At 47.0% G+C, this 14,104-nt stretch overlaps 1 protein-coding gene across 1 annotated transcript in view; it reads right to left on the reverse strand.

Moving 5' to 3' along the window:
* Window positions 1-378: 378 nt before the first annotated feature.
* Window positions 379-14,104, reverse strand: part of LIN28A (lin-28 RNA binding posttranscriptional regulator A) — a 48,681-nt gene continuing 34,955 nt past the window's right edge. Inside the window, exons 3-4 of the mRNA XM_035120502.2 lie at window positions 4,465-4,649; window positions 379-866 (exon numbers count right to left, since the gene is read on the reverse strand). Of these exons, the coding sequence (XP_034976393.1) occupies window positions 650-866; window positions 4,465-4,649 (402 nt within the window). The 3' untranslated portion in view covers window positions 379-649. The remainder of the gene's footprint in view (window positions 867-4,464; window positions 4,650-14,104) is intronic.

A 14,104-nucleotide genomic window follows, 5' to 3' on the forward strand; every position in this document is an offset into this window, starting at 1 on the left:
GGGGAACCCGCAACCCTTCAGATGTTGCTAGAATCCAGCTCCCATCAACCCCAGCTAGCATGGCCAGCAGTTAGGGATGATGGGAGTTGTGGTCCATTTACATCCCAAGGGTCGCAGGATCCTTACCTGTGCCCTAAAGTTCTTTCTTAAGTAGAATGTAACAGCCGCTTTTTCTGCCTGGTCCACTCCCCAAAGCATGCAACCACATGAGAACTGGAGGCAGCTATTTATTCCTGACAACTTTAACCTGTGCAAAAATCAAAAATCAACCCACCCCTGAACCAGATTTCGCAGCTTTAAAAAACAAACAAAAAACCCCTCAAAATATAATTTGGACTGCTGGAGAAAGCAAAAGTGAGAAAGGAGCAGCCGTTTCCCCATTTCCCAGAACTGAACAACTGGGGACAGGATTTGCAGAACTCATGCTGAAACAAAGGGAGGAGGCTGCGCCAACATTCAGGCTCTCTGAGCTTTCACTTTGCTGAAGTCTTACACGTTTTCCGAGCTGCTGTTCTCTTGCTAGGTGCCTGCCTTCCCTAAGCCTGGAGGCAGAGGCTATTCACTGTTCCCCCACCCCCCCACTCTTTTTTGGCCGACTCGATGCCCTGAAGCCTGTTGATCCAGTATATTCCCTACTGATTTCCCAACATCATTCCCTGGTTTCAGGAACAAGGGGTGAGCTGTGCATGTCCTCCTCCTCCTCCCGGAGGTAGGCGGGCTTTCCCTGAGAACTGGGAGACTGTTGCGTTTTGACGGGGCAGTTGGCCACCATGTGAGCAATGCTTTGGCAAAAGTGGCATTTCTTTGGTTGTGGCGGGAGCTTGCATTCTTTGGCGTGGTGATCCAGGCCGCCACAGTTGTAGCATCTGGGAGAGAGAAAAGAGATGGGGAGATGAGGTGCAGGAGAGGTTCCTAAGTGCAATTTGTTAAAGATCGCAAGAAGCCTTTGGCCTTCTCTTTCTTTTTAAGACATCACCTTTAAACCACAAAACCAACATTAATTTACTTACAAGTTCTAAGTGCTCTGGGTCCAGGATACTCAAGAGTAAAAACAACCACAATGTAAAAGAATTAATAATTTCAAATCCTTTAATGAACCCAACCAGGAAGCAGAATATGCCATCAGATGCAACTGCACAAGAATAAATATACAGTGGTATCTTGGTTCCTGAACAACTTAGTTGTCGAACAAATCGGCTCCCGAATGCCACAAACCCGAAAGTAAGTGTTCCGGTTTGCAAACAGTTTTTGGACGCTGAATGTCCGACACAGCTTCTGCAGCTTCCACTTGAGTGCAGGAAGCTCCTGCAGCCAATCGGAAGCCACACCTTGGTTTTCGAACAGTTTCAGGAGTCAAATGGACTCCCGGAGTGGATTAAGCTAGAGAACAAAGGTACCACTGTAATTGCAGAGTTAGAAGGGAACCTAAGGACCATCTAGCCCAGGCATGTCAAACCTGCGGCCCTCCAGATGTTTTGGACTACAATTCCCATCTTCCCCAACAACTGGTCCTGCTAGCTAGGGATCATGGGAGTTGTAGGCCAAAACATCTGGAGGGCCGCAGGTTTGACATGCCTGAATTCTAGCCCAAAGCTGTCCCATACAGGGATAGAACCTGTGACCTTGGCGTTATCAGCACCATGCTCTAACCAACTGAGCTATCCAGTACAATTCTCTCCAATTTAAGCATATAAGAATTAAGGACACACACCATGTGTATCCCCCGTGTATGGGACGCAGGTGGCGCTGTGGGTTAAACCACAGAGCCTAGGGCTTGCTGATCAGAAGGTCAGTGGTTTGAATCCCTGCGACGGGGTGAACTCCCGTTGCTCAGTCCCAGCTCCTGCCAACCTAGCCGTTCGAAAACACGTCAAAATGTAAGTAGATAAATAGGTACCGCTACAGCGGGAAGGTAAACGGCATTTCCGTGTGCTGCTCTGGTTCGCCAGAAGCGGCTTTGTCATGCTGGCCACATGACCTGGAAGCTATACGCCGGCTCCCTCGGCCAATAACACGAGATGAGCACCACAACCCCAGAGTTGGTCATGACTGGACCTAGGGGTCCCTTTACCTTTACCATGTGTATCATGAGTGGAAAGTACACATGAACACCACTAGGGGGCAACCCTGCTCTGCTATCACACTGTTGCCAGCTACTGTACTTAACATCTGCTGTGGAAGGCAAGATTGATACAGTGATGAATCCAGAGTGGAGTCCCTAAGACGGTTGGATGGTGCCTTGTCCAGTTCCTTCTTGCAACTCCTGCAACCAAGCTGGTGCCAAACGTATTGCTCTGTCTTCCTTTGGACCTTTTCAGGAAGGCCAAGTTGGGGGGGGGGGTCTTGTTGTCTGGGCAGCCCAGGACCTCCTTGTGCCCAGGGCGATCACTTGGGTGCTGCTAATGCAGCGCTTTGACTTCACCCCTGGAGGCGCACTCCATTGCCTCTTGAGAAACACGGGTGCCAACAAAGTTCACCTTCATCTCCAAACACATTCCTCATGAGGAGGCATATAATTCACTGACAAAGAACATGCTTTTCATGTAGGCATCCACCCAAGCATATTTCCCTGCCATGTGCATTTAAAAGAATCCCGGGCTGCAAGATGTTAAGCTGTGACATTCAAAAGCAGTCAATACTGCACAAAGCAGACAAATGGCTGAACTCAGCCTTCCCCAACCTGCTGCCCCTTCAGGTGTTCTGGATCACGACTCCAATCAGCCCCATTCAGCATAGCCCATGGTCAGGGATGGTGGGAGTTGTAGACTCTTTTCTTTTTCTGATCTCGCTGTGCAAAGGGGAGGGGGGGTCTATGGGGAAATGAGACCGATCACAGCTCCATCCTGCAAACACACGTTCGCAGAACAGGAGCACCAGCCCGTGCTATTCAGCCCCGGGTGCTTCTGACCTCTGACCTTTCACTTTTGAGTTTTTTGCCCTTTCCTGGGAAATTTGCATCTGCGATTCATTTAAAAGGGTGAGGGAAAAGCCCCTAGCACAATGTAAAGGCTGCTGCCCAATCCGAAAGCCACTCAAGCTCTTTTGAGTTGCTTGGGCTCTGGCCTTAAAGTAACAAACTCTAGCAAGGTAGCATTCAAGGTAGCATGCCTGCTACAGTACTGTGGGGAAATGGCCCTTTAATTGTAGTGACAGCAGGCAGGCAGCCAGGTTGGACAGCAGCTGAAGGTCCTGCAAGCCACATTGCCTCTTGCCACTCTCCCTATTGGGCCTCTGGGCACTGATTTTTAGCAGCGGACAGTCGGCACTGCAACTTTTGAATGGGAGCAAAGCTTGGCTCCCACCTGCAGTGGACAACCACCAATTAAATTTGCCATAAATGTAATGCCTCAGCCTACAGATCTATTAAACAGATTTAATAGATCTATAGCCCAGGACACTGAATTTTTGGGGGGGGGGGAGGGGAGTGAAAAACCCAGCATGCCGAGAGGCTCACAAAGTCTGCCCTGGGGTCTCAACCAAGGAGACCAAGGACAATCGCGAGACCCACCCTCCCAAAAGTGTGTTTGGGGGAGGAAGCAAAATAGATGTCTTTTTTGCCTCATGGTAGTGGCTGATATGGAAACCAGGCCTCTGCAGGACTGGGAAGTTTAGGCCTTGCTGGGGAGAAACCCCAAACAGCCTGACTTGGGATTTCTCTTTCTCTTCTTATGCCCACTTCCCTTTGTGCCACTGCTCGAAGAATGGAAGGGAATTGTTTTTCTCTGGAGAGTTCCTCTGATGCAAGAAACAATTGGTTGCTGATTCTGAAAGATGAATTGAACATTGGGACTTTTTGAATCGTTAGTAATACAGTGGTACCTTGGTTTAAGAGCAGCTTAGTTTATGAACAACTTGGATTAAGAACGCTGCAAACCGGGAAGGTGTTTTGGTTTGTGAACTTTGCCTTGGAAGCAGAACATGTTCTGCTTCCTGTTGAGCGTGTTCCATTTGTAAATTGAGTCCCCCGCTGCTATGGGAAAGCATGCCTTGGCTTAAGAACACTTTGGTTTAAGAACGGACTTCCAGAACTGTTATACCACTGTGTCTTCTCCCAAAGCATCCTGGGAACTAGTTGGTTAAAGGTGCTGAGAGTTATTAGGAGAATGCTTCCCCACAGAGTTCCCTGGGAAGCGGGGTTGACTGTTAAACCAACTCAGGGACAGGGCCGTCTCGAGCAGGTTGGGAGCCCTGGCACTGAGATCGCTCCGGCGCCCCCTCCCTCGCAGCACGGCTTCGCCGTGCAGCGTCCCCCCTGCCGGCCCAGTGCCCCGCGCCACCGGGACTACACCTAGAGCCGGGCCTGCTCAGGGAATTGGTTTAAATCTGGAAATAACCTCTTCCCTGCCAAAAGATCCAGGAGACCAATCTATGACTGACACAGGCAACCAGACCTCTGGCATGCAGAACACCCAAGGCCTCATAAGCACAGCAGCTCCTTGTTTCCTTGCTTGCGCCAAGCCTTACCTATCTCCTTTCGGCCTGCGCTTCTGGAGGTTTTTCCCCTTTGGCCTCCTCTCACTGCCGATGCAGAACACTCCCCCTGGACCCGTGACTCGGATGGACTCCAAACCCTTGCAGGACTTCTTGAAGGTGAATTCGACTGCCTCTCCTTCCTTCAGGCTACGAAAGCCTTCCATGTGGAGCTTGCTCTGGAGGCCAGGGGGGGAAACAGAAAATTATCCTGTCTGTGATTTTGTTTCCATCAATGCATAACCCCATACTTTATCAAACCATTCTTTAACAGTTGGAACAGCAGCTGGACCACCATTTTCCTGCATATTATTATTATTATTATTATTATTATTATTATTATGGGCTTTGTGTCAGGAAATTGGATATAGAATTGCTGCGAGACATTCTGGTTTTGCTTGCAACATATTAACATGGTTGCTCTTCTAGAACTCAGACAGGCCTAACTCAAGCTTCTGGTTTATAGCACATTTGCAGAAGAACCCAGGACAATAAGAAATAGAAAGCATGTGCCGGAGAACACACACACGCACGCACAGAGATTTCAACTAATTAAAACTCAATCAGCTACATTGAAAGACTCCATTGAACCACTGTGCTTGTAACATCTGCAGAGTGCCCCGATCAGGTCTCTAAGGGTCATCCTCTAACGCTTGCCCCGATTCATTTCTCAGCAATAAAAATGGATTGATGGTTGTGTACGTGTGTGCCCCTGGAGTGCTCAGTTTACCATTGTGATATAACACCTCCTCCTTTTTGCCTTTGATAGAAAAACATTTGTTGTTTAAATCCTGAGTTCCACAACCATTTTATCTAAGGTGACATAACCGTGGAACTTCCTAGGTTTTTCACAAGGAGAAGACTTTTCCACTGTTGCTGAAATAAGACTCTGCTAGTAAGGGAAATTCCCTTATGCTGAATAGGCTTCCTCGTGAGAAAAGGGAAAACTTGGCAGCTATGCTCTGAGAACTATAGTTCTGTGAGGGGAATAGGGGTATTCTAACATGCTCCCCATACAAAATATGGAAAGAATGAGGGTGAGAGATAGCAAGTGAGGTTGTGGTTAAAATTAGATTAGCACTGGGGACTTATTAGTTCAAACTCCCTATTGCTATCATAATCAACAACAGCAACAGAGCTAAAATACAGTGTGTAGTAAATTATGGTGTAAAGTGCCACCTCAGGATTAAAAGGAGCCCTATGGTCATTTTAGATCTGTTTTGGGAAAAGTGAAAATAATACCGTATATTTCCGCCTATCCTGTGTTAACCATTTCCAAGACTTGCTGAAGTAGTTCCCACTATCCATCCTTAGTCAGGCAGGCCATCTGCTGTACACAACAGTTCCTTAGAACAGAAGGTTGTTTTTTTTAAAAAAAAAAATGAATGGAACATGCCCACCATTCATGAGTTGCTCAGTATCCTAGATCATGTGACTGCACTTAACTTCCCTCTGGCCGTGTTGCAGGGAAAGCCCATATTTAAAAATGGTGCAGAGCCATTGTGTTGATTGGCTGTCTCACAGTCAGTGTTGCCTCTCTCTCCCCAAAGCAGAGAGTATTTAATTATCTTCTTCCGTATCCTCTCTGCTACCAACAAGCATTGGCCCCTCGGCAATTCTAAATGCATAGAAACTTTGTTTGTTTGCTAATTAAATAAAATGCAAGTGTATTAAAAGTAAAACAAAGTAAGATGCAGGCTGATGAAATTATTCCAAGAATGAAGCTGTGATAAAGAAGTCACATTTAATTTGCAATCCTAAACACTGGACACAGTTGGGCTTACTTTGCACTAAACATACATAGGAAGTGCAGTTGTTTTAACACATCCTTTTGCTAACCGGGTGCCTTCCAGATGTTTTGCACTATAACTCCCATCAGCCCAGCCCCTTGTCTGACTGGAAGGTGTGCTTGAACTCTAATAATGCCTACTACTTCGCTGGATGGAGGGGAGAGAGGGAGTGCAGAAACACACCTTCCATACATAGGTAAAGTTTAAATCCATTGCTCTTCCCTCTTTTGTCTCTGGCCCCACCCACCCCTGGAATGTGGCCCCCAGAGGTTGCCCAGAAGGGAATGCAGCCCCCCCCCCCCGACTGAAAAAGATCCCCCTTCCCTGATTTGCAATCATTGCACCCACAGAAGCAACTGGGCAAACTATCCAAATAGAATGAAAACTGTGGGCACCTTGTGATAGTTCAAAGAGGTACATTCAAATCTCACCTTTGGCATGGCCTCACCACATAGACCTGAGCATGGGTGTCCAGAGGTAGGGGCAAGGGGACAAGCACCCATCACCCCAGGCAAACCATAACCCAGAATTGCCTGCTTTAACTGTTGTTTTTTACAGAGTAACGCTCTAGGATTTGTGGAACCTGAGATAGGTGGCAAAATATACAGGCACTATTCTTTTCATATATATTTCTGAGGAACTAGCCTGCTCCTCTGCTTTCAGTGTTTTTCCTTGCCTCCCCCCCCCCCAAGAAAATTCCTGTGAGCACCCGTAGGTTTGGTTATGCCACTTGCCCCATCCCTAGTAGAGCTCAGGCCACCGCACCAGAGACTTGGGCTCTGTACACACCATACATTTAAAGCACACACCACCCTGCAAGAATTCTGGGAGCTGTAGTTTTTGAAGAGTGCTGGGAACTGTAGCACTGTGTGGGGGTAAAGGGCAGCTCCCAGGATTCTTTTAGGGTGCTTTAAATGTATGGTGCCTAAACAGCCTTAAACACCGTTTTCAGTTTAGGTTCTCCAAAAGTCAGCAGGCTAAACATCAAAAAGCAGAATGTGCTTCTCTGTTGACTGAGCAAACAAGTCAGACTCCTGGTACTTTTCAACCAGACCTGGGAAGGAAGAAGCATGCAGCTTTTCCCCATTCAGCAGTTTCCCTCTACAACCCCTCCCCCAGCAATTTCCCCCTTGGCACCGGAAGCACGCACCTGGGAGAGGGTTGTGGTGTCACGTGGCAGCACTCCCTTCCCCAACCCATCCTTTCACCTCTCTCCTTTGCAGCTGTTTGGGCTGCATCAATAGGAGTATAGCATCTAGATCAAGGGAAGTAATAGTACCACTGTATTCCGCTCTGGTCAGACCTCACCTGGAATACTGTGTCCAGTTCTGGGCACCACAGTTCAAGAAGGATATTGACAAGGTGGAACGTGTCCAGAGGAGGGCAACCAAAATGGTCAAAGGCCTGGAAACAATGCCTTATGAGGAACGACTTAGGGAGCCGGGTATGTTTAGCCTGAAGAGAAGGGAAGGTTAAGGGGCGATATGATAGCCATGTTCAAATATATAAAAGGATGTCATATAGAGGAGGGAGAAAGGTTGTTTTCTGCTGTTCCAGAGAAGCGGACATGGAGCAATGGATTCAAACTACAAGAAAGAAGATTCCACCTAAACATTAGGAAGAACTTCCTGACAGTAAGAGCTGTTCGGCAGTGGCATTTGCTACCAAGGAGTGTGGTGGAGTCTCCTTCTTTGGAGGTCTTTAAGCAGAGGCTTGACAGGCATATGTCAGGAATGCTTTGATGGTGTTTCCTGCTTGGCAGGGGGTTGGACTGGATGGCCCTTGTGGTCTCTTCCAACTCTATGATTCTATGTTTGACAGCAGCCAGAGTCCCATATCTGCTTCTGAGCCCTCTAGCCTGGCCCCTTACACCCTTTGCATTATTACCTGCTCTGTCATTGCAAAAACAGGGCCAACCCAGTCATACATTATTATTTTTGAAACAAAAAATAAAAAACATTCCTTCCAGTAGCACCTTAGAGACCAACTAAGTTTGTCATAGGTATGAGCTTTCGTGTGCATGCATATCTATGACAAACTTAGTTGGTCTCTAAGGTGCTATTGGAAGGAATGTTTTTTTTTATTTTTTTGTTTCGACTACATCAGACCAACATGGCTACCTACCTGTAACAAGCACTGTTTTTTTGTTGGTCTTTCATCGGATAGCTTGCCTTAGCGCTCCCAGTAATCAGTCTATTAAGATTGATAGAACAAAACCTTTACCCCTTATCGGCGTTCAATTCTAATCACAAATGGGGCATATCTTTGACATTTTGAGGCAACGCAAGCATATAATCCTTGCTGCAGATTGGCATATCAATCTATTGTTGGCATGGATTCAAAGTGCTGGGGCTTCTACAAGCTTTCCTTTGATGTCAATGTATGAGGTTCGATCAAATGATTTTCAAATCCAATTTCACCCCTGGCCACAGATGCTTCACAGTGGTGTCTTCTCATGCAGCTGGGAGGGAGGATGCTGAAAACTCTCCCCCATCTCAATAGAGTTGCACCATTTACACATAAGCATGGAGCCATATGGGGTCGAACCATAAGAGAAGCATCTCCCACCTGGAAATGTGAATCATAGCCATATCCTGAAGGACAGATTAATCCCAGATGCCAGATGTGCCCGTTTTGAGAACAGATGGGTCTACTGAATTGTAAGCTTTCAAACAGGTACTTCAAATAAATAAAACTCCCCCACTCTTTAGCCTTATCTGGTACTCTGGGAATGCCTATAATGACTGGGAGCTGCAGCAAAACGTTACAGCATGGACTGTACCCCTGGCGGCCACTTTAGTGCTTCTAAAGTCAGTGATGGCCACAAACTTGGATGGCTTTAAAATAGGATTAGACAAATTCATGGAGAAGGCCATCAATGGGAGCCAGTGTGGTCTAGTGGTTAAGAGCGGTGGACTCATAATCTGGCGAACCAGGTTAGCTTCCCCGCTCCTCCACATGCCAGAGCTGGGTGACCTTGGGCTAGTCACACTTCTCTGAAGTCTCTCAGCCTCACTCACCTCACAGAGTGTTTGTTGTGGGGGAGGAAGGGAAAGGAGATTGTTAGCTGCTTTGAGACCCCTTAAAGCAGGCATAGGCAACCTTGGCTCTCCAGATGTTTTGGAACTATAACTCCCATGATCCCTGACCACTGGCCCTGTTAGTTAGGGATCATGGGAGTTGTAGTTCCAAAACATCTGGAGAGCCAAGGTTGCCTATGCCTGCCTTAAAGGGAGTGAAAGGCGGGATATAAAGTCCAAACTTTTCTTCTTCATCAATGGCTACTAACCCTGATGGCTAGGTTCTGCCTCCAGGGTTGTAAGCTGAATACAGATTGCTGGAAACTGCAGGAGAGAGGATCTTGCACACAGATCTTGCTTGTGGGTTTCCTATAGTCATCTAGCTGGCCACTATGAGAACAGGATGCTGGGCTAGATGGACCATTGGCCTGATATAGAAGGGCTAATCCCTGTTTTCCCGAAAATAAGACATACCCATAAAATAAGCCATAGCAGGATTTCTAAGCATTTGCGCAATATAAGTCATACCCCGAAAATAAGACATAGTGATAGGCGCAGTTCTGGAGGGCACCAAGGAAGAGGCGTAATAAAAATAAGACACCCCCTGAAAATAAGCCATAGTGTGTCTTCTTGAGAAACATGGTATGTTCCATTCTGGATTCCAGCCACTCCATCCCCCACCCCTCATATCGTTCCCAACATTAGTCAGAATTATGTGCCCATTGGGTATGTCCAGTCCTCAATGGACTGTTCTGAGAATGTCCTGCCCTTTTGGGATTTCCCCCAAGCCCACTGATACCTCTGCCATGTGTGAGTAGGTGTCAATTGTTTTGGCAGCTCATGGGTGGAACATCAGAAACAGCGGGAGTTTCCAAAAGTTTACACCAGCATTTCCTGAAATGCTGCCTCCCCCCTCCCCTTATTGAGATGCTGCCCATGAACATTACAAAGAAAACAAGGCTGCTCTTGTGCAAGGTTTTCAAAAGCTGGTTTTCCAACTGCATAAATTTTCCATAAGACACCCTACACTAAATCATCACCATCATCCTTCAGGAACAAACAAACATTTTCATATGGCACCAGAAGGCAAAGAGTGAAGAGGGCAAAGGAACCCCCAGTCAGGGGAGCTCCAAAGCCCGGGGGCTGCGGCCAATAAGACACCGTCCAGAGTACCCACCTGCTTCATCAGAAGGCAAGGGAACAGGGAACTAAGACTGTGACCTATGCAAGTGGGCAGGCTCATTTGAAAGAAAGCAACCCTTAAGATCTCCTGGTCCCAGGAGTAGTAGAAATGGGCACTGGCCTTGGGATTTGGAGGGCAACTTTGGTGCAGGGCTCCAACCTGGGAGAGGCAGGACATGCAAACTAAGAATTAGGCTGTATTTTGTCTTGGACACTCTGTGCTGGGCAGTGGGCCTTTTGCTGCATTGGGGTCCTGACAAATGCCCAACTTTGCCACATTCTGGAGCCAGACTTGCTAGAAGCCACGTTCATCTTCTTCTTAAATAATTATATTATGTCCCTCAATACAAGGATTTCCAGGGCTGCCAACAGCAAGCAAGCACTATAGCTCAGGAGTAAAGCATTTGCTTTTCGCGCAGAGGACCCTTGCTTAAATTCCTGGCGTTTCCAGTTATGGTTGGAAAGAGGCCCATCTGAAGCCCTGAACAGTCATATACAAAGCAGTACAGGGAAGCTTCCTGCATTCCCTGTGGTGTGGTCTCATTCTTTTCTCAGAAAGGCAAAGAGCCACATTGGGCAAGTTAATTCAGAGAGGTTCAAAGTAAGGCAGTTTCTTATGTTCCTAAAAGCAAAAGGGTCTGAAAATAACAATCTTGCCCACTTTCCAGGGTGGCACCCTCAGTTCCTGTAATGCGCTACACTAGCCAAGGCTGTGGAGCCTCACCTGTTGCCCTGGCTGAGCTGAGCAGCACTCTTAGAGCTGCACATAGTAGGGGGGTAGTCAGGACTAGAGGAGGGCAAGCTGTCTTGTCTGCCATTGCTGACCTTCTTGAGGAACCCAGGGTCACCCTTCCAAGGGCTCCCGGGAACACAGTTCAGAAAACTATAGCAATAAAACAAAGATACATCCACATATACACACCTCAAACTCAGTGATCTGATGTTTACAGAGATACTGAAACCTCAAGGACTCAGGTGGGTAGGTGCGTGTGGGTGCATGCATGAGCCACATTTTTAAAAGTCCATCTCCCCAGTGGTCAAAGAGATGCACCAATTTGCACCAGGGGACAAGTTAGATCAGTGTCTCCTTGCAAATATGGGCAGCTGACCCTCTGTGCTGGAAGCAGTTGCCTCTCCGTGAGCGCTGAGTGAAATGTGAAATACTGCTGTTTATTTTGAGGAGTGCTTGAGAGATTGGCCAACCAACACCAACACCAACAAAAAAAGCAATCTTCTCTCCCCTGGGGAAGAGGAGGGAGAAAATTGCAAGGAAGGCTGTCCACCCCCCCCCTCCCTTTGGCCCTGGGTCTTTTGAAGTGACCTGCAAAAGAAGCTGGTGGTCTTCAGAGCACCCCAAGCCCTCCCCCCTCCTTCACAAAACACACACATTGTTCAAATTCCTCTGTTATCAGATAGGTAATCAAACTGAAGCCCATTGAATTAGTCAAATAGCCCCCTTGCATCTGAAAGGAAGAGGCCCAAGCCCCATCACCACACACCACACACAAAGCAGGAACATTCCCAGGCCTTCTCCCAAAACTCTTCCACCACCCCTCCCCCCTTCTTCCCCCAAAAAAGGACTTAAGAAAAAAAGAAACAGGAGCTGTTAGAGGGAGAGAGACAGAGACAAGAGCACAAGTGGGAGAAGCAGAGATTCTGGTCGCAAAGGCGGCAAAAAGAAGGGATTCAGCTTTTAACCACCAGAACTGGGCAAAGGGAACAAAGAGCTGCCCTGGTCCACAGGGATGGCCAAATTCCAGAAGTTCCAGTGTCTTTGGAGGAGGGGAAACTTGGCTGTGTGAAAACCTGAGTCTGTCTCCATCCATGGAAGTATCATCTTTTAAAGCTGGCGAACGAACGACTGCCTATTTTTGCCATGGTGGTGCAAAATGTGTATATAATTGGGGTTCTGCAGCTACCATGGTATAATTGTGGCTGCCTATAGTGGTATTTAAAGCCTGGTTTTGATTCTTAAATGCAACGAGGTCTGTAATGGAGGTCTGGAGACGGAAGCAGGCTTCCACCAACAGCTGGATGATGGTCAAATCTGGATGTGCTATGCATACATGCTGATGCTCAGTGGTGCAGCATCTGTTTGCATGCAAACAGTCCCGGGTTCAATCCCCAATATATTCAGGTAGGCATGCAAAAAAAGACTCCTTTCTGAAATCCTGGAGAGCCACTGCCAGTCAGTGTAGATAACACTGAGCCAGGTGGACCAAGGCACTGATTCAGTATAAGGCAGCTTCCCGTGTTCCTATGTTCCACCCAGGGCCCCTGGATATTACACACAAGTAAAATACTGGATCAAGGCCAGAGTTAGAAAAATATACCCGGCACCTAATGATCACTACTCTTCCTAACCTAACAGTGGCATTTTCTGTTTGCTGAGAAAAAGGAAGCAGTTAACGTTCTGCTTTATATTTCTGCAATGCAACCTGCCCTTATCTTTTGCATTTTGAGACCTCTATATGCCACTTTTTCCGAAACACATTTTTTTTAAGAGGCAAGAATGAATGAATATGGGCACACCATTCTGATTTCAACATATAGACACAAACATAGATAAGGATGCACTCTGCCCACAACAGCTTCTAAGAATATAAGAAATGCCCTGCTAGATCAGGCCAAAGGCCCATTGAGTCCAGAATCATTTTATCACAGTAGCCAACCAGGAGCCTATGGTTAGCTCAGAAGCAGTGTTCAAAACTAGCCAGGCACCAGGCACATTTTGCTACTGGCATGGGTCCAATTTCGACTATGTGGAGATCTCTAGGCACCAGGTTGGCGACCACAGTTTAAAAATCTCTGCCTCAGTCCACTTTCCACTGTGTGTGTTTCTCCTTGCACACTGGGACAAGCGAATTGTTCTAAGACCAAGCTACCATCAAGCAACGTAGTTGAGATCATAGAATTGTAGTGTTGGAAAGGACCCTCCAAGGGGCATCTAGTCCAAACCCCTGACAAATGGTACCTTATTCCGTTGTGGCAACCATTTGTTTAAGGTGCCTTTTGGCACCTAGCTTATATAGCTGTGTTTCTAACACTGCTCGGAAGCAGGTCCCGAGTGGCAACAGCACCTCTTTCCACTTGTGATTCTATGTGCTGTGTGGATAATCTTCTTCCAATGTTCAACTTCATTGCATGGCCCTGGGTTCCGGCATGACAAGAGGGGGAGAGAAGTTGTTTTTTTCTCCACACAAGGCATATCTTAATACATTTCTATCATGTTTCCCATTGACTCACTCCCCCACCCCAAACCAAAATAAATACACTTATTGCTTGGTATGGATAAGCAATCCCTAATAATTCTCATAAAATATCAGCAATCCATAAACACCAATAGGAGGTTATTCTGATGCTCCTCCCTCTGTTCCAGAGTGGGGAAATAAACAGCAGGTCTCCAGTTTCTTCCTTTTTCTGCTGGAAACCCTTTATTCCTCCCAAAGTTTACCCATCAACAAACACCATTCAATTCCTTTTCTCCTGACATTGTGCTGGGCGAGTTGTCGTCTTGCTGACCATCCAGCTCTCTGTACTTTGATTGGACATTCTGTACTTCAAACAGCCTGTCCATGTCAGTCACTGATCTGTCCGGGAGTTTTACACAAAACTGGAGCAGCCACTCCAAATGAAACCATT

This window comes from Zootoca vivipara, chromosome 6, assembly GCF_965207765.1.
Source record: "Zootoca vivipara chromosome 6, rZooViv2.hap1.1, whole genome shotgun sequence".
Lineage (NCBI taxonomy): Eukaryota > Metazoa > Chordata > Lepidosauria > Squamata > Lacertidae > Zootoca > Zootoca vivipara.